Source organism: Myotis myotis, unplaced genomic scaffold, assembly GCF_014108235.1.
Source record: "Myotis myotis isolate mMyoMyo1 unplaced genomic scaffold, mMyoMyo1.p scaffold_m19_p_13, whole genome shotgun sequence".
NCBI lineage: Eukaryota > Metazoa > Chordata > Mammalia > Chiroptera > Vespertilionidae > Myotis > Myotis myotis.
This window is the reverse complement of record NW_023416317.1, coordinates 40,219,638-40,240,746: the sequence shown is the minus strand read 5'-3', so window position 1 is coordinate 40,240,746 and position 21,109 is coordinate 40,219,638. Positions and strand designations below refer to the sequence as shown.

Genomic DNA, 21,109 nt, shown 5'->3' with positions numbered 1-21,109 from the left:
TCCATTGAATCGATAGCTCCTTTACTACATTCATAAAAATCCTCAGCACTTAAAAGGCTCTCTTGCAGGACAGTGGTCTAATTTACTCTGTATATTGAATACACTTGCTGTTAAGCCACTTGTGGCAAGGACCGTGATTGAATTTTTGAACAGCCTCTGCTCCCACCACCTCCTGCTCTGTACCTAATAGTTGCCCAATAAATGTTTGTTGAATGGTGATAATACCCGCCTTCCTCCTGTCATATGTCCCTGACCGGAAGTCCAGGCTACTATTAACTGGAACTTCCTGTCCAAAGCGGAGTTCTCACTATTGGACATTACGTATTATATTGCTGTGGTCCCTTGCGGGGGAAATACCAGCAAGGTCACACGTTCATTCATGGACCAGCTGGAACGCCCAACGTAAGCAGCACCACCTGAAGTCTAGCCCTGCGAACTGAGTCTCCAGAGGAAAGAGGAAGACTCTGTAGGCTCAAAGAAAGCAGCTTCCGCCCTCATCATCGAGAACACACACGTATAAGTGGACATACACGTGCAAACCACCATCCGCATGGAGAGAACACCATTAGTAATCATCAGCAAATAACTATGATCTAATTTGATATTTGCATCTTAATTCAAAGATGTGGTGATTCTTAGAGAAAACTCTTTTCCCATTTGGATCACTATCTTTAAATGTCTAGTGTGTGAATACCATTAAATTCAATTACGCTTCAAGATAGTCCCCAAAGCAGATTTGAATGGGAATAAAATGATGGTGTGCACAGTTTTCACATACTACTGGTAAGAGTGCTGTTTAGTGACAACAGAGGGGGAAATGCTGTAATAGAGGGGTATTCTTCTTAAGGGTATTCCCCAGGCCAGTGATGGCGAACCTTTTGAGCTCGGCCTGTCAGCATTTTGAAAAACCCTAATTTAACTCTGGTGCCGTGTCACATATAGAAATTTTTTGATATTTGCAACCATAGTAAAAAATGACTTATATTTTTGATATTATTTTATATATTTAAATGCCATTTAACAAAGAAAAATCAACCAAAAAAATGAGTTTGCGTGTCACCTCTGACATGTGTGTCATAGATTCGCCATCACTGCCCTAGGCTCTCCCTCAGGCACTTATAAACAAAACAATAAAGACAGAATAAGCAGTTAAGTTGAACTTTAGGTCTCACGTAGATTAGTGCTGATGATGTATAGAAAGTTATCAGGTGCAAACCAGCAGCATTTTCAAATGTGGCTTTCCTGGGCCTGTTTTAAAAACCTGTGGGATCTATGTGTCATTAGGAAATGGTTGGATCCTGGTTTTAAAAGCTGATCAGTAACATTCAACAACAGATTTAGCCACTGTCGTTCGTATGACTGGATTAATGTTTTTGGAGTCAGTCATCAGGCTAATAAACTCGATTATTGATTTTAGGATTTTCTGTGTATCCAAGGATAGTCTCTAAGATGTCTTTATAACGTTTCATGCTTAAGTTGTCAACCAAAATGACATAACAGTGAGTAATCATTTTCTAATCATGCTGAAAGGGATTCAAAACCACCTATAAAATGAATCTTCCCAGTTTCAGAACAACAGGAACATTCTTGCTCTCAGGGCTGTCGCTGGGCTAAGGTCATCCCTACCTGCCTGCCATCTTCCCCAGGAATTAGCTTCATTCACAGCTTAAGACCTCAGGTAGTCAGAAATCTGCTTTCCAATATGTTCAAATGGCAGGAGAGCTCAACAGACACCTCAATCTAGATAGGATTTTAGCACATCAGGTGCTATTCCAAAGTAACGCAGGCTGGGTTGCCGTGTTAGTGGTGGTGTTTATTCATCTTCCTTTCTCCTTTCATGTGTATGGATGTACGCTTCTCGGCGTATATGCCCAGCTCTCTGGGTGTATGGGGCTGGTGAATGCATGCATAGAGTGTGTGTATATGTAAAGTAGGAACTGAACTAGGGTAACAAAATGAACTATTGCATGCAAGAACTCTATGAAGTGCACCCAGCTGCCAGCAGCAACTGCTACATGCAGGCCACTGATTATTACGCGTATTTTGAAGATAGTCCGGGTTACAGTGGGTGCAGCGCTCAGGCTGTGCCCAGTAACAACATATATATGGAACAGGCCTGGGCAGTGAATCAGCCTTATACCTGTAGTTACCCTGGAAACATGCTAAAAAGCAAGGACTCTGACTTGGACATGGCCCTGAATCAATACAGCCAGCCTGAATATTTCACCGAAGAAAAGTCTTCTTTTTCTCAAGGGCAGTCACCATCTTACTCTCAAAAAAAAGGTAGGGACCATTATACCTAAATGTATTAAAAGTTTCCGTTGTGTGTTAAAGTTACAGTTTGCATCAGCTTTGTCACATATTTGACTTTGGATGCTGAGTGTTTGAAATTAAAAACAGCAGTAAAGAGAGGCTGCTGGGTGATTGAAAGGGGTCCATGAACAACGAAGATTTCCAAAGATTTTTTTCTTTATATATGAAAGTTGGATTGAATTGGTTTTTTAGACAGTGTGTGTGTGGGGGGGGGGTGGTATGGAGAGAGAGAGAGAGAGAGAGAGAGAGAATGTGTGTGTGCATATATATACATGTATGTGTGTGTCTGTGTGAGTGTGTGTGTATATATATATATATATATATGTATATATATATATGTATATATATATATATATATATATATATATATATATATATATATTGCCCAAAGTGATTAATGTCAGCTTCTTTGCTAAAGAAAACATGTAAAAAGCTTCCCCTGGGTGAATAAGTACTGCGGCATTTGAAGTGGGATCATTCTCCCCAGTTCATGTTCAGATTAAAAACTCATTTGAGTTTTTCTTGTCATTTCTCATTAAAAGTTTATTTAGTTAACGAGAAACATATTTCAGTGAGGCAAACAAGACTATACTGTTGACATGTTAGGATTTGTAAATGTTCACTTCAGTATATTTACTTACCCATGTAAACTGTAAAGAATCTACTTGTAACCATACCAAGTGGTAAGAAGCTAACACTCAAAAAGAAACTGGAACATTTTATATTGCCATTGTGTCCCTAAGGTTTGACATGTCTGCAAGTATGTCAAATAAACTCTCATATGAAAGTAAATGAAATATCCTCCAAAATATCCAATGTTGAAACAAGTGCAATATCCATTTATTTTAATAGAGGCTGTGGTTTTTACAGTGCTGCTTAATTTTCTATCAATAGATCATTTCTTGTATTACCAAAAAGTAAAATCAAAGAGGCAAACAGGTAGTTCTTAGGGAACTTAGTGGCAACTGCCAGATATAAAATACTTTCTAAAATAGCTAAATTCTAGTGCAAATATGCCAGAGACTTGTTTTTTCTGTGTACAATCTATAGGATATTTCATAGAAAACCCAATTCATGGGTTTCTTAATTTGCAGGTATATGATGCCTATTGATCTTCAAATGTGAATTTCTCTGTGAAATTATCTTAAAACAGAATGTGGTTTATTTGATGTGGCTCCTATAACAATTATCACTTGCCTTTTTAAATGTGACTATAGTTAATATAGCCTGTTTTAAAAACTGATAAGCAGAATCTAAAAAAATATAAAGTGAATCTAAAATCCTTGTTTAGTTTTTACCATATACTGTGTTCATGTTTTCTGTGCTATTCTATAACTTCCAAATATGAAATATGAAGAGGATTATAGCGTAAAACAAATTCAGACTTGTTCATCTGCATTTTCATTTAGTTTTACATCCTTCTGAAGGGCATTGAATTTCTTATTTATTGCAAGGAGCACCCCATGTAAGTGAGATAGATTGTGAGCTTTCTATTTCATTTAATATTACACTTTCAAGTAGTTTATCTTTGAAAAGAAGTCAAGATTACCTCACTCAACATGCCTGGATATGCCTTTCGTAGTGATGTAGGATCATAAGAAAATATTAGTGTCCGTCTTTCGATTTGGGCATTCAGCTATTCTTAATAATTCCTGCAAAACTTTTCATGCTTTTTTAACTCGTTTTTCTTTTGTCTTTCCACTGTATTTTCTTCAACCAGCACTGGAAAATATTTGCTTATAAAATGTTAAAATGGGATTCTTTACTAATTAATTTGATGCTTGAACTAGAGGTTAAGACACACTGTGTATGCATATATTGATGTAATTTCTCAAAGCCATAAGCCATTGAAAGGCCACTGCGACCTGCCAAACTCACTAAATCAAAGCAGGCAAATATTCTTAAATGCGCCACTATTTACTGTTACAAGTCTTTAAGTAAATCCCAGTAAAACTAAACCCAGCTGTTAACTATCTCTTAGGACAAAAGGTCGTACCCAGCATGTTTATCCATATTGATCCATTATTGATTTTTGTTGTTCTGAAGGGCATCAGATATATCTCCTTGAGGCAAAATTAAGACTATAAGCAGGTATCCCGTGAGGCAGACCTCATTATTCCAATTGGATCTTTATCTATTTTCATGAAATTCATAATTGCTTCATCTGTGTTTGTTGCCATCCTTACAGCTCTATAAGCACTTCACTAATGCAGCTGTCTTAACTTTTTATAATTTTTTAAGGATGACTTATTTGCTAGCCTTTAATTAGAGTTTTCTAGTATGTAGAGAATGATCATAATCTTGTTTTTTTAAGGGTATTTATGGACAACAGTGTGGAAATTGGCTTGGGAGTAGGTGGAGGAGGGCGGGGGGGATAAGTGGTGATGGAAGGAGACTTGACCTGGGGCACTGAACACACAATACAGTGTACAGATGATGTGTTGTGGAATTGTGCACCTGAAACCTGCATAATTTTCTTAGCCAGTGTCACCCCAATAAATTCAATAAAAAGGAAAATAAAATAAAAATGTTAAAAGTGTATTTAAGTACACATCGATGAAATAAAGGAAAGCTACATACAGAACCTAATGTTAAGTCTGGTTATCTTAATGGCTGACTTTAGAATGACTTTTGACTCCTTCTGTGTAATTTTCCTGTTTTTATATTTATAGCCAAGAGGGGGGAAAGTCATCAAGCTTCTGAAGCATTGAGAACACAAACTAAGAAGGAGTCAGAATTCAGTTCATTGAATCAAATTTGAAATAAGACTTCAAGAATTGGTGGGGGAAATTATGTAATTTCCACATTGAAGAGAGCTGAGATACAGAATATAATGTGTCTTATTTTTCACTATAGACTATGAGAAAACACACATTTAATTTGTAAAAGTTAGAGACAAATTAAAAACACCATAGCTCACCCTAACCAGTTTGGCTCAGTGGATAGAGCATTGGCCTGGAGACTGAAAAGTCCCAGGTTCGATTCCGGTCAAGGGCATGTACCTTGGTTGCGGGCACATCCCCAGTAGGAGGTGTGCAGGAGGCAGCTGATGGATGTTTCTCTCTCATCAATATTTCTAACTCTCTATCCCCCTCCCTTCCTCTCTGTAAAAAAAAAAAAAAAAAAAATCAATAAAATATATATTTTTTAAAAAATACCATAGCTGTCACTCAGAATATATGAGCTCCTTTTTTTAATCTATGTTATTTTTTTAATATTATTTTTTGTCTTTCAAGTAACCTAGCCAAGATTTGTTCAGTTAAAATCGGTCGTTGCAGCCAGTTCTGGTCGCAGACTTCAGAAGGAAAGGGAATAAGTTTGGAAATCAGACGAAGGGGAGGGGAACTGGCAGCCAGGATGTTGTGTCTTCCTTGTGGCGGTGGTTTCAGCACAGTTAAAATTGATGTCTTTTTGTGGGGGAAGGGAGAGACGGGGGCTGGCTGTTTCCACCAGAAATTCCAATGACATTCCAAGTCCCCAAGCAGCTTGAGTCTGGCTGTTCTGCGGGCAGCTTTGCCAGTCAGCCTCTGGGTCTGTTTACACAGAATCCCTCTCTGGAGTGTCTGTCCTGCACAGGATTCTCTGCTTCGCAATGTGCCGTCTTTACAGGAATTGCACATCCCCAGAGTTGCTGGTGTGTTTGCACCAGAGTTGGTGATCGTGTCCAAGAGAAAGAGAATGTCCTGCTTTGGAGCCAGGATCGAGGAAATGGGATGTGCTTGTCCTGTTCGGTTTGGGTTTGGTTTTGATTGCATGTGTTCTGGTTCTTTGTGTTTCAGAGAGAAAAATGGAAAACGGAAGCAGAAACTCTACATAAAACTGTTCTTTCTGAGTCTGCTTTCATTGCCCCTCAATCTTGGGGACAGGCATCTAAGTCTTTTGTGTGTGTGTTCCTAGCTCTGTGGACTTTGTGTGAATACTTGGGTAGACATTAGAAATGGAAATTAAACGGTAAGGTTGGGGATGTTTGAAGTGACCCACATCAAAAGGCTTGGATTAAAAAGAGGAGTTAAGCCTCATATTAGAAATATGATCTCTAATTAGAATTTCCTTGGCCTCTTTAAAGTTAAAGATTGCTATACCATAGAGTTGGAGATGGGGAGGTTTTAAAGTCTGCCCACCGAGAAAAAAATGTTGCATGAAAAACAGGTACCCTTAAACGCTAGAATTACACTCGGTCTAGTGAGAGGCAGGCAGGAAAGGAAACCAAAATGGGAAGATTTATAAGTCCCATTGCATAATCACTCCCAGCCATGAACTTGAATATGAAGTGATCACATACTCTTTCGATTTCTCTTTCTCAACTTTCCCTCCTCTTCCCTCCCGTCCCCTCTTCTCCTGTCTCTCCTTCACACCACCACCTCTGTTCCTCAATCTCTTTCTCCCTCAGTTTTCCTTTCTCTCCCCTCTCCCATCTCTGCTCTTCCTCTCTGGCTGAATTCCTTTAGTTTAAACACATATACAATCATTCCACCCAATGATCTGTCACAGACATCATGTCTTTAAAATGTAATGATACTTAAGAGGTTAATGCAACTGCAGACTTTCCTACAATGCTTATGTAATTGTAAGAATGCTAATGCGTGGTTAGGAACTCAAATTAGACACTGCCACCCGTATACTATTAAGAGACAACACCAGTCCAGAAAATAGAGCCATTTTGTAGAATACATAGCATACTCTTCAAAAGTTAAATGACAGTGCCTCTCAGCTTGCCGAAATGGAAGCAAACTAAGAAACAGCAATGGTTTCCAAGTCAAGTCCAAGCTCAGACAAAAACATGAGTTGGCTCTTCTTTCCTTTCTTTTCTCTCTTGTCAAAGGCACGTCCTTCAGAGATGTCATTAGATGCCCTAACTTCATCCTAGAGCATGCGTTGCCATTCCTCACAGTGAAAGCTAAGAGCAGGAGTCCAAGGCATTATGAGAAACTGAAGTCAGATACCTGGCAGGCTTGGGAGAGAATATGGGTGCTGCTCATTTCCTGCATTCAGGGTTCATGTCCACCACCTCGCATCCCTTTGTGAATACTTCTCCACAAACTCAGAGCTTTTTGCTCAGCGCCCAGGATTCGGGTGCATTCGGCCTGAGGTCCAATTGCTTCCCACTCTACCATGTGCTCTAGTCCAGCTTTTTCCACCCCATCTTCTTGTACTGATACTACGTACCATGCCCACTACCGGTATCCGTAGGCTTCCTTGTCCAGGTCCTCATGACGACTGACCTTCCGTGCGCTGTCCTTGGTACCTCCCTCATCTCAGATCCCTCTGTACTAGCTGCTTTATGAATTTCCTCAGTTCTCCTGGAGATTCCCAGAATGTACTTTCAAGTAGTCACCGCACCCTGACCTCTTTCCTTATCTGCAGATACTTCCCACCACATTGTCCTGTCCTCTTCTCCCCCTTTACCACTCGTCTCCCTCAAAGACTTGTGCTTCCAGACACTCAGTGACAGGCGCCCCTTGCACTCTGCATCCACCACAGGCTCCTCTTCAACATTCAGACCCTTTTCCATGTCCTGTTAGATCAAACACTAGTTCCACCAACTCTTCCCTTCCCTAACGAGTTCCATTTTCTTTCTGGCTTTATGCTTCAGTCCACTCTCTCAGCTCCAGAAATCTTGGCCAGTTTTTCCACATGTTCCTCTCTCTGCCATACTGCCCTCCATTCCTGAACCAATGACACTTTTTCTCCACCAACCACCCACTGCCAGCCAGTGTGCATCCTGCCTTTCTCAGCCTGTATCACTTCAAGTCACTAGCTCAGCTCACAGCCTATCTGCCTCTTTCGTTTGATCGCCACCACATTCAAAGGTGGTACCTCTTGTTTTATGCAATGACCCTAAGTCACGTGTGCAAATTACCTTTTCAAAAAAGAAAATAAAGTATATTTAATGTATGTTAGAGCAGAGTGTCTCAGCCTTGGCACTCTTGACATTTGGGGGCTCTCCTGAGCCTTGTAGGATATCTACGCATCCCTGGCCTCGATGCACTAGATGCCAGTAGTCCACAATGAACAATGTCTCCAGATATTGCCAAATGTCCGTTGGAGTCAAAATCACGCCTGGTTGAGAACCACTACATTAAAAGAACTTAATATTTAGAGACCATCTACAGTAAAGGATCTTTTGAAATGTGAAAATCCCTCCTTTGATTTCATATTGAAAAGCTTAGATTTCTACAGATTGAGCTGTTTCTTAATGAAGTAGTACACTTGAACATACATAGACATACATACCTGCAACATGCTACTTACATATCTGTGTTATAGGTCATTTCCATAGCCTGAATTGGGGTTCTCTTTGTCATATATGTTTGGTTATGTCCACTCCATCTAGATCATTAGCACCATGAAGTCAGTGCCCTCCTTTTCTTCATTGTGTGATGTGCACACCCACCATGGCTGCAGGGCATACCTGAGGCAGACCAGTGCAGCTTAGAGTAGCAATGATTTTATCCTGATAACACTGTAACCACTCCTTCTCCTTCATGTCACATCAGGCTGAAGAGCTGACAGCCCACATTTTCAGAGCTATAACCTTGAATCTCGTTCTGAATGGATTTTCAGATAAAGAAAAGGCAAATGTTTTTCTCAAACATGCAGAACATGAAATACCTGTGGGTGTTCCGTGTGAGCCCAGTGCCATAAGTTCACTCTTAAAGCAAAATCAGAGTCAGCTGGTGCCCATTGCGGGTGACCCTTCCCACTCCCGTCCCTTTCCCACTCTTCTAATAAACCCCACCTCCCTGCTTTTCACCCATCCCCTCTCTTGAAACAGAAAATGATCGCATTGGCACCAGAGTTCTAAAACTCTAACGCCTGCAAGCACCAGAGAGCTGGTATTAGTGAGAGAGGCTCGGTTGTTTGATAAGGACTGCTTAATTTAAACTTTTCAACCCGCACACATATTGCTTATTTTATAAGAATATTTTTCACTTCCAGAAAGAAATATATTCTCTTTCATTTTTCTTGAATTACGTGTGTCTTCCCACTTTTGACAAGGATAAAAGTTCTGTGAAGTATTCTTTTACTTGTAAAAAAGACATAATGCAGGAATAAACGTAAGTGGCAACTGACATTTCGCCTCAGAGTTGGGGCACAATAGGGACTGGTGCTGACCGTGGGTAACTAGCAAGTATGCCTCTCTCTTAGGAGAGAGAGTTGTTGCTGCCCTATGAAAATGTGGGCTCAGGAGTGCCAGATCTACCCATTTTTCACAAGAAGCAGAAAGCTGGGTTTTATGTGAAAGCTCCTGGTTTTAAAAATTGGCTGAGATTTTTAGACACCCTGCAAGCTAAACACTGTAGACTGCCAGTGTGTGTACCCTTGTGATTAAGATTTTGACTAAAACTCATTATATCCATCTATTCCCTTTCCTGCTGGTTTGCATCAAGTGGTTTAGCTCTAATTATGGATTGAAAGGTTGTGTCAGCTGCTAAGAATTTGAGTCTACAGGGATAGGAAGAAGGAAGGTCCATGAAACTGTATTATGACCAACCCTCGCCCTAAAAGTTAATACATTTTCATTTCAGGAAGTCTTTTTCTTTTTCATCAATAAAGACTGATTTATTTATTCAACAAATATTTATTGGTCACAAAATGAGTACATGCTGGCTATACAGTGACAACAAAAACTAGACAGAACCCCTGCTCCTGTGGAGATCATGGTTGAGTGAGGAACAGCCTTTAATTAAGTTATCACACACTAACTGATAGCACAGAGAACTATCAAGTTATGTCTACAGTAAGTGCTGTGAAGATTACATGGGAGGCATAGTGGTTAAGAGCATGGACTCTGGAGCCTACTATCCAGGTTTGAATCCTAGCTCCACCACTTACTATGTTATCTCAGGCAAATCTCTTAATTTCTCTATGCTACAGTTTCTCATCTACTAAATGTGGCTAATAATAGAGCTACCTTATAAGGATGATGTGAGGATTAAATGAGGTCATATTTGTAAAGCATTTAGGACATATCTGGCACATGGTAAACACCAAGTAAGTGTTTGTGTAAAAATTATCTATGAGAGCTTAATGCTTTTTGTTCAGGAAAAAAATTGAGAACGTGACTGGCAGGGTGATCTAGGGGCCCCACTGGCACCCCCCTTGGCTGGCCTGGGGCCTACAGGCTGGAAGCAGCTCCTGCGATGAGCATCTGCCCCCTGGTGGTCAGTGTGCATCATAGCAACAAGTCATTCCGCCATTCAGTCGATTTGCATATTAGGCTTTTATTATATAGGATTTGTCACTTCCAGAAAGAAATATATTCTCTTTCATTTTTCTTGAATTATGTTTGTCTTCCCACTCTTGACAAAGATAAAAGTTCTGTGAAATATTTCTTTACTTGTAAAAAGACATAATGCAAGAATAAATGTAAATGTGTCTACTGTCCCCCAGCAGCAAGGACCCAGCCAGCCAGGAGGCAAGGTGTAAAGCAAAGCTGCTCAAAGATTCCACTAGGGCAGTACTGAGAACAGAAAGGCAGTGGCTGTTCTGAGGAAAGATTTTGTGAAGTGGGGGCCTCCGGGGCACCTCAGCTGGAATTTGTGGACACAAAGAAAGAATACCTTTTAAGTTAATGCTGTTTCAAGTTTGTACCCAGTGACTTACACAAGAGACCCATACATGTTTGTTAAATAAATGGACAGATGGATGGATGGATGGATGGATGGATAGATATATTGTTTACCAGCGGGTTAAAGGTTAACATGATGCAAAATTTGGTGTCTAATACTAAGAATCAAATGTAAAAGGAATCAGAATTAGTATGTTGGGAAAGACTAAAGAATGAACCATTCAAGATTTTTGAAATATATAAAGAAATGGCGTGGGAAAGAAAGTACCAGTGGGGAAAAGCTTAACTCAGAAGGATCTGTGCTGTGGATGAACTGAGGAGGTTCAATTTAAATTGGAAGAATAACTAAACATACTAATGACTTAGCTTCCTTAGGGGTGTCAAAGTATAGGCCGTGTGTCCAGAGAACTAGTTAGTTATCAAACTGTAGGATTGGGGCGGGGCGTGATGGTCAGAGATGTTCTGGACTTAACTAGCATTTTCCAATGGATTTTAGTGGTCAGTCTTTATGAATCAAAAACAATGGTTGTATTTGTGTATTAGTTCCTTACCAAGTCCAGGTTTTTTAAATAAAAACTACACAAATAAGACACTTTGTTTTAGAAAAATTGAAAAACATAAATTAGCAAAACATAAATTTACCTATCATTTCTTTGTATGGATGGATGCCCCAAAACTATGTTTGGAATGAATCAATGCCTAATGAGTTTTCCTGTTGATTTTGTTAGTATTTCTTACTAAATTTGAGTGACCATACCATCCATTACCTAAGAGATAGTGGTATACACCCTTGGGGTTGGGCGGGGGGGGGGGGGGGGGGGGGCGTTTACAGTTATGCAAAGGGGAATGATAACCAGCAAGGAAAGACTCTTTTGATTGGCATGAACAGTGGTCTCTATAGCCCAAAGTAGAAAGTTGAACAAGTTGTGTAAAATTCAAACTTCAAATTTTCACTTCTGGTGATGGTATCTTAATCAGATTGGCCTGGACATAGTGATTTTCATGTGGGGAAACAGTATTGCCCTTAAGCTCTCCTTAGTCATGTCTCACTGTATTAAACCTAGTGATCAGAGTCCAAAAAAAAAAGCATCAAATCTAGCTGATTCGTGAGCATGCATCTCCCCAGATCACTAGGTCTTGAGTGAGCTTGAATCTACTGTTAATTTCTAGGGTGACCCTAAGGCAGGGTTCTCAACCTTCCTAATGCCGCGACCCTTTAGTACAGTTCCTCATGTTGTGGTGACCCCCATTTTATTGCTACAAATTGAACATAGTTAAGCATAGTGATTAATCACAAAAACAATATGTAATTATATATGTGTTTTCCAATGGTCTTAGGCGACCCCTGTGAAAGGGTCATTCAACCCCCAAAGGGGTCGCAACCCACAGGTTGAGAACCGCTGCCCTAAGGAAACCCAAACTTCTGAAGGCCTGTTCACCTCAAAAGAACTTGAGGATCTCCCAGGACTTTCCAGCTATAAAGTGTTCTGAATTTATTTGCATGGTGCCTTGATTTCAAAGTGAATCAAGCCCTCTAAGACAAGATCTAAAATAAACAAAAAGAGTGTGTTGACCAGAATCCAGAGCACTCGGTGTCTCGGATCCTGGCTCCACAATCTTTGGGGCTGTTCCCACTTGCACAGCAAGTGTGAGCACACCTATTTCTAAGGCATTCTGAAACCCTGGGCCTCATAAGCTCTGTAAGTGTGAGATAAGATGCCAGATAAGGTTAAGGTTAAGATACTGGGGAAGTATATTGTCAGGGAAAGACTTGTAAATGTTTTCTCGTTAGACATTTTATTTACCTTTTATATTTATATCTCAATGATCAGGAGAAATAGATCCTAAAGCAAAAATTATATTAAAATGTATAAAATAAATTGTCTTGCCTCCTCTCTCATCCATGTTACCTCCTGTCTTCTCCTTATCCTCCTCCTGGCTGTAGTATGTCTTTGACTTTAACACAATATTATTTTCTCACATCCTTCTTTTTTCCTCCTTCACAGGGTACATCCCCAGTTACTTAGACAAGGACGAGCTATGTGTGGTGTGCGGGGACAAGGCCACGGGCTATCACTACCGCTGCATCACCTGTGAAGGCTGCAAGGTAATTGCCCGGGGTCCTCAGGAGTCCAGCCCAGCTCCAGGCCCCTCCCACCAGAATGCAACCTTAAGTTTCATTTCAAATTAGACCCAATTTCCAACATTCCTGGCCTGTGATCTTCAAGGTGTCTGGTAGTTCTCTATTTTTTTGGCATGTTCAAGAACTAATTTTTTTTTTTCCAAATCAAAAATAATTAAATGAATGTTTGGGAGAGTGTGATGTCTGTCTGGTTTTTTAGAAAGGGAGATAATGAAATAAAAAGAAATAAACGAAGTTCTCCCTTTGAGTTTTCAAATGCATAGCTACGACATGTTGTCATCCCAAGAAGTTATCATTTCTCCTCCTGTTTTATCACCAGTGTTTTAAGGAGACAGGATTCACTCTGCCACAGGCTGTTTGCTGCTGATTTGGAGTCTAATTCCTGGGTTCCAGGCCAAGATCCAGCATGTGGTTCCCATGTGACTTTGGACAAGTGCTTTAACCTGTCTGAGGCTTCATTTTCCAAACCCCACAATGGAGATACTGAGTCCCTACTTCATAAGTTGTAGAAGAGACAGAAGATATGTGTACAGCACTTTGCAATGAGCTGCTCACAATAAGTGCTCTCTGCCATTATCAATTCCTACAATACTTAAGTATATTTGCTAAGTATCATGTCCAGAAAGGTTCTGGTAGAACACACCCTTGAGAGTGTTACATAAGCCACCTAAGCCTGGAACTAAATGGCATCCTCAGAAAATTTCACAGTGGCATTCTCCCATGCCTTAAGAAAGGAAGAAACACATTGAACTTAGGGTGGATGTCTGCAGATACTAGAGAAAAAGAGTGTGGCTCAGTGGTTGAGCATCAAACTATGAACCAGGAGGTATCGGTTCAGTTCCTGGTTAGGGCACATACCCAGGTTGCGGGCTCAGTCCCCAGTAGGGGGCATGCAGGAGGCAGCTGATCAATGATTCTCTCTCATCATTGATGTTTCTATCTCTTTCTCTCCCTCTCTGAAATCAATTAGAAAAAAATATATTTTTTTAAAAAAAAGAAAAAGAGTATGATGAAAGGAAAGACCCTAATGCAATGAGCTGAGGGGAAAATGTGATAGAGAGCCTGAAATTTTCTACTCCCCACGTACTGTTGTTTCAAGGATGATCTGAACTGATCATGGCTATCTCAAGAATCAAAAACAAGAACTAAACTAAATCTCTAAAGGCAGTTATATTCGTTTAATTACTAAATGATTAAATTATGACACCAAAGTACTGCAAGTAAGTCTCCAGCTCTTTTATTCTCCATTAAAAAGTACAGCAAATCTCTTCATAGCTTAATTTAGCAGCATAATTATGGCTCTCTATGAAATGAAATAATATCATTTATTTATATTATTACTCAATGTTTAGAAAGATAAAAGCAAACACTAGACTTTCCCATTAGCCTCTTTTCCTTGAATAAATGCCAAAAAAAAAAAAAGATATTAACTCTATAGTCCTGTGACATCTTCTTCAGCTCAGATTTAGAATTCTTTACATTCACTTTGATCCAACTGTCTTATATTTGAATAAGTAGAGCTACAGGCCCAAAACAATCCATCACAGCTCTGTGGACATGAGATTCTGGAGTCATGTATTTCTAGAAAATATGAAACTGTTGTCTTGGGTCTTTCTTTTTCATGTAGGGTTTCTTTAGAAGAACCATTCAGAAAAATCTCCATCCATCCTATTCCTGTAAATATGAAGGAAAATGTGTCATAGACAAAGTTACACGAAACCAGTGCCAGGAATGTCGCTTTAAAAAATGCATCTATGTTGGCATGGCAACAGATTGTAAGTAATCTTCTTCCTTTGTTTTATATTCAAGGGGTGTTGATTGGGGAAAGGTTTGGTTCAAGGAGATCAGCCAGGTAGAAAAGCGAGCAGGAACTCATGTGGACAGAGGGGAGACACCTAGCATTTCCGCAGTCATTGCTGGGTGGTTTCCCGCTTCTAACTCTGCATGTCTACAGCTGATGGGTGAGGGAAAGCGATTAAATTATCCCTTTCATAGTTGCAAGACTGTTCGAAATACTCTGTCTGCAACGGAGATTATAAATGAGAGTCTTGTCCATTCACCTTGGGAAGGTCTAATTTTACACACAACATTCATGTGGGGAGAACCACATGGATGACTCCTACTCTTTTTCAAAAGCAGAGACAGGAATTTATTTTGTGGCCATTTTCGGAGACAGGGCACTGGCAGAAAACATCGTGATCAGAAATTTCTGAAGAATGCGAAGCTGCGTGCTATTGCAGGAGTAGCCCTGCTGTTGGTTGGTGGTTATATTTTTGGCCTTAAAAACATTCCGAGCTGAAGTCTTCCTACCCAGTTTTCAAAGTGCCACAGCATATGGTGGTGAGATTAGCCGCCGCCATTTGGGTCCCTTCTCCCCACACTGAGGAGGGGATTTACACCAGCAGCTTTAGTTAATCTAATAATAAAATAAGGACTGTGTCATTCTGAATGGGTGGCCTCTTTTGCCAGGCATCAGGGTTAATGACCTCTCCTGGCATAAACTTTTTGCACATCAATGAAGGATTCCAATCTTTAGTAAAAAAATAAAATAAAAAATAAAAGAAGAAGAAGAAGGAAGAAAAAAATAGGAAAGAAAGAAAAAAGGAATGCATCAAGGATTTTTTTTCCCCATGAAAGAGGAAATCATCATGGCTTATGTTTATGTGACTAACAGGGTTCTCTCAGTTAGAACAAAAATATCTGTGGAATGTTCTGGTTTGTCCATTAAAGAAGACAGAATGGGGAGCTTTTAAAAGGAGGAGGGTTGTGTTAGGGTGTTAGGCTGAAAATCCAGGGTTAATCCCACCTCCCAGCTGAGCATATTGTCTTTATCTTTTAAAGGCTTTTAGCCATTGCCAACAATATGGGTACCTGAAAATGACTGACCTAGAAAGAACCAAATACTTAGATGTGTCACTAAAATGAACTGTTATTATTAAGTATCCATTTCATTGTTCTATTGAGAACTTAAAGATACGAATGTTTATGAGGTTTAAGAAAACTCAGTGTTAACCTAGTCTGGGTGGGACTCCATTCTGAGTGCACCTTATTTGCTTGTGAAGTATTATTATTATTATAGGAGCTCAGGCTTTAGAATCAGAAAAACTCTTGGAGTCCCAGATCTGCTACTTACTAGCTGTGTGGCCATCAGACTTATCTCTGGTTTCCCTTCTGTGAAATGATCACCTACTTCGCAGGTTGTTTGCAGGATCAAATTAGATAATGCACGTCTGATGCAACCATCTCTGGCACAGTGTATGCATTTGGTAAATGGGGTTATGAGTAAAGCCCCCTCCCTCTTCTCCCTTTAATGAGTGAACTACAATAACTGAACAGGGCTCATTCATATTCCCCACACTTGTCAATCCTCACTTGACGTTGGTGATCTAATCAAATCCAGGTGATTATTCTGTTTGCAGACTCGCTGAGCACCTTTGGTTTTCTTCTTCCTGCTGTGTTTGCTTTTTTCTTTTCCTAGCAGGCCACACCTTCATCAGGAAATGGCCCGAGGACAATGATGTAGGACTGGAGTCATGTGTCCTGGGTCTTGTCTGGGCTCTGCCATGAACTTGCTGTGTGACTTTAGGCCAGTGGTGATCTCTCTGGATCAACTTCCTCCTCTGTGGAAGGAGAGAGTTGGACTAGATGATATCTAGGGTTCCTTCTAGTCCCAAAAGACCATGACTCTATAGTGGTAAGCCTCAGCCTTTCCATTCCACAGATAGTTACTAAGAGTCTGGCAAAATGGGTTTGTTTTGGAAATTAACCACAGAAGTACAGATTTTTTGTTTCCCTTCTGCATAAATGATAAAAATCATGGCTGCATTTACTGAGCACTTTTAATACATTATCACATTGACTACCCTGTGAAGTGGGTATTATTGATCCCATTTTATAGGAAGAAATGTAAGCTTAGTGAGCCTAATTTGCCAGAGGTCACACAGCTAGAATGTGGTTGTCTCAGGATTCAAACCCAGATCTTTCTAGATGGCAAAGCCTGGGCTCCTTTGCCACCAATAAGGGTTGACCAGGTAGAGAGTAATACAAAGTGAGTACCTGTGAAACCCAAGAACAGCCTGGCCACATTCTAATTATTCCTTACTAGAGGCCCGGTGCACGAAATTCATGTACAGGTAGGCTCCCTAGGCCTGGCCAGCGATCAGGGCTGATCAGGGCCTTCCAGCTGCCAGCCCAGGCCGTCCTTCATTCAGCAGACACCATAGCAAATGGTCAAACTCCTAAGGGGACAATTTGCATATTAGCTTTTTATTATATAGGAAGGGAGCTAATGAGGAGCTGAAGGAAGGGATCATCAGTGTCCCATTTATTGCTACAGAACTTTCTTTAACCTCCTAAATTCTCTTAGTAAGAGCCATTTGGAGGGAGGAAGGGAGTTATAGAAACTGAAAGAGCCGAAACCAGTTTGGCTCAGTGGATAGAGCGTCGGCCTGCGGACTGAGGGGTCCCAGGTTCGATTCCGGTCAAGGGCATGTACCTGGGCTGCGAGCACATCCCCAGTGGGAGATGTGCAGGAGGCGGCTGATCGATGTTTCTCTCCCATCGATGTTTCTAACTCTCTATCTCTCTCCCTTCCTCTCTGTAAAAAATCAATAAAATATATTTAAAAAAAAAAAAAAGAAACTGAAAGAATGAATTCAGATAATTGGCTAGACAGACTCATCTGGGAACCTGTGGGTAGGATAGGTTTGTCCTCTCCTTGCTTCTTTCTTATTTAGGGCCAGCTTCTGTGGGATTGGGATGCCCACTGTCCAACCAGCTTTGTTTGGAAAAGCTGGCTAGACACTGGTAGTTTGGCACCTGGGCTCATACTGGACAATGGCTAGTCAATGGCAGTATGCTGCCCAGGGAGAAAATGCCCCAGTGTGACCCACCCTGTGGGCCCCGCTGAGCGGTGCTGGGACGTGCAGTCTGCCACGTGTCTAGGAGTATCTGTGTTTGTCTCCCTCTCTCCTTCTCCCAGTGGTACTGGATGACAGCAAGCGGCTGGCAAAGCGGAAGCTGATTGAGGAGAACCGGGAGAAGAGACGGCGGGAGGAGCTGCAGAAATCCATCGGGCACAAGCCGGAGCCCACCGACGAGGAGTGGGAGCTCATCAAAACCGTCACCGAAGCCCACGTGGCCACCAATGCCCAAGGCAGCCACTGGAAGCAGAAGCGGAAATTCCTGGTGAGGCTCCTAGCACAGCTGAATAGCAGCTGCGAGTCAGCACTTTCTGCCTCATCTCACTTAGTCCTCACAGCCCTGGGGGCTGAGGTGACCAGCCCGTCTTACTGAGAAGGACTCTGCAGCACTGAGAAGTCAGGTGATTGCAGAGCCAGGAATGGAATCCAGGTCTCTCTGAGAGCAAGGGTCCCTCCTAGCGCTACTGTTTATGGGTCCCTAGATTCCAGAGCAGTTCCTACGGCCCCATTATCTGCTTGCTTTTGCTACTAGCTGTGGATTAATTAGTAAAATTCATTACTTGCCAGCTTTCCCTTTTAGGCTCATTTCTTCCCTCAGATGCCCATTTACATACATACTTAATCCACTAAGCTCACTCCAAAATATTCCCTTCAGAATAACCCCTAGAACAAAGTATTCCTTATCTCAAATGCATTTTTATGTCAATAGAAGTCAAAATGTTTAGCTTAAATTCTCTCAAGGCCAGGAAGACAAAGTCGGGATGGGGGCGAAGAGGGGGCATGTAGAGAAAACAGGACTTTCAAGACCCTTAGAGTATCGTTGTTTAATGTTTTTATAAAAGTAACCATTGTGAAAGTCCTTGCCACTCGTTTCTCCTTTGAACTTCGCAGTGCTTTGAGGCTGGAATTACTATCCCATTTTACAGATATGCAAACCAAGCCAAGGCCTTAAGTGGCTTACCCAATATCATGTTACTAGAAAGTGGCTGAGCCAGGCCCAAGGCCAACTCAGGTCTTCTGCTTCCAAGTCCAGGCCCTCCACCCACCTCACCAGATGGACTACCCATCCCACCACCAGCTGGTGTTTGACCATCACAGAGACTGACCCTGCTCTTGGTTTATGACACGAACCCTTCAGGAGTATCTCACTGAGCCCCGCATCAGACATTCTATGGCAGTGATGACGAACCTTTTGAGCTTGGCGTGTCAGCATTTTGAAAAACCCTAACTTAACTCTGGTGCCGTGTCACATATAGAAATCTTTTGATATTTGCAACCATAGTAAAACAAAGATTTATATTTTTGATATTTATTTTATATATTCAAATGCCATTTAACAAAGAAAAATCAACCAGAAAAATGAGTTCACGTGTCACCTCTGACACGCGTGTCATAGGTTCACCATCATTGTTCTATGGGTTTATTTTTAACTCAAGGGTACATGAGAGTACCTTTCCACTCGAACAAGAAGGTATAATGATATAACTGTCCTCCTACTTCAACATCACCATTATTATGTGATTGGTGTGTGTGTGTGTGTGTGTGTGTGTGTGTGTAGGAAATTTGGGGAGAGGGGACTCTTACCCATAATTCACTTTGTTGACGACTTTTACCAACAGTGTTAGCAAACATGATTCTAAGAGCTGACATGAAATGTATATTATTTGTAGCTGCTTGATCTGTTCAAGAATTGCCCCCTCTTGATCCAAATATAAATAACCACTTCTTCAGGCCATTTTTTTTCTTAGAGGGGTGCTGGAAAAGATCAGAATGCTTGCACTGTACCATCTATCTCTACAATGAACTTTATTTCTATCAGCCAATCCCCTTCTGTGCCTGGGATCACTCCTGCAACTCGGGGGAGCGACCATGTTCCATTCAGCATTGTACCCAGGGTCTGGCACATGTATTGTTGAAATTTGTGGTAGCTCTTCTCCAAGTTGGCTGCCATTAGATTCTTTCTTCCTTGTATACACAGCCCATTCTCCCATGGAGAGGTAGAGTCTATTTTTCTCTCCCCTTGAATCTGGTCTATGATTCCTTTAAACAGTGGATTTGGAAAGAGTAACCACTCAGGCTGAGTCATAAGAAGCCTTGTAGTTTCCATTTGATTATCTTGGAGGGGGAAGCTACCTTGTCTCTCTGGGAGAAGCTAAATGCCATGTAAATAAAAGCTCTCCTACCCTGAGAACTGCCATGCTGTGAGGAAACCCAAGCTAGCCATGTGAAGAGGTTCTCAAGCCAGGCACCAGAAATGTGAGTAAAGAAACCTTCAGATGACACCAGCTTCTGGTGCCATATGATGACAACTGTATGAGGGACCCCAAGTGAGAACCAACTACACAACTGAGACCATCAGCCCCCAGAACTCTGAGAGTAAAAATGTGTTGTTTTTAAGCCACTAAGTCTTGGGGTAGTTTGTTACACAGCGGTGGATAACCAGAACAGAACTCAATAAATATTTATTAAACAGAACATACAGTTCCACCAGCCCATCCTCAGAGACAGTACAGTTAAGCCGTGTCTCAGCCAGGTTACAAATAAATATTTATAAATATTCCTTGCAGAAGGATGACCTCAATTGAGTACTTATGCTCAGGATGATATTTTCACTCTTTTGGTTGGTGAATTACTCCTGCAAAGACATTAGGAATCCTTCATTAAAGTCAGCTTTGCTAAATGGCATTCAGATCCTGAATAGGCTTCTACACATTAGGATTTGTGTCTCCTATGTAGTGAGACCCCTTTTTTGCTTGCAACACTGCATATTATTTCATTTATTTTCATGTGATAATGGCTCATCTTGCTCTGAAATAGAATTTGAGGAGGCCTATTATGCTAATAATAGTAATGTATCAAAAGGGATTAAAAGATATTGTCGTCAAAGCTAGAAGTATTCATTTATCTGGAATGGGTAAGTAACTTACTCCCCGAAAAGAGTTTCTTCATCATTTTTTATCCTAAGACCAGGACTCAAGTCAGAAATAGAGAGACTGGTGGTTTCACCCAGGGTTCAAATCCACATTTGTGCTGAGAAATAAGAGTCATTGGCAAATAGACACTTTTGCAAAAGCCATGCAGATTTTCCTAATTCTAAAGCCACACTGTACAACTGTTTCCAAAAACACTTCCATCATATAATTTTCTAGTTTTCTCCAT

General features: G+C 40.9%; 1 protein-coding gene across 7 annotated transcripts in view; it reads left to right on the top strand.

Moving 5' to 3' along the window:
• THRB (thyroid hormone receptor beta) overlaps positions 1-21,109 on the top strand; it is a 288,246-nt gene that overhangs the window by 253,535 nt on the left and 13,602 nt on the right. For all 7 annotated transcript variants that reach the window (XM_036332767.1, XM_036332765.1, XM_036332760.1 and 4 more), the window contains 3 exons: positions 12,892-12,992; positions 14,656-14,803; positions 18,010-18,215. In XM_036332767.1, the coding sequence (XP_036188660.1) occupies positions 12,892-12,992; positions 14,656-14,803; positions 18,010-18,215 (455 nt within the window). The remainder of the gene's footprint in view (positions 1-12,891; positions 12,993-14,655; positions 14,804-18,009; positions 18,216-21,109) is intronic.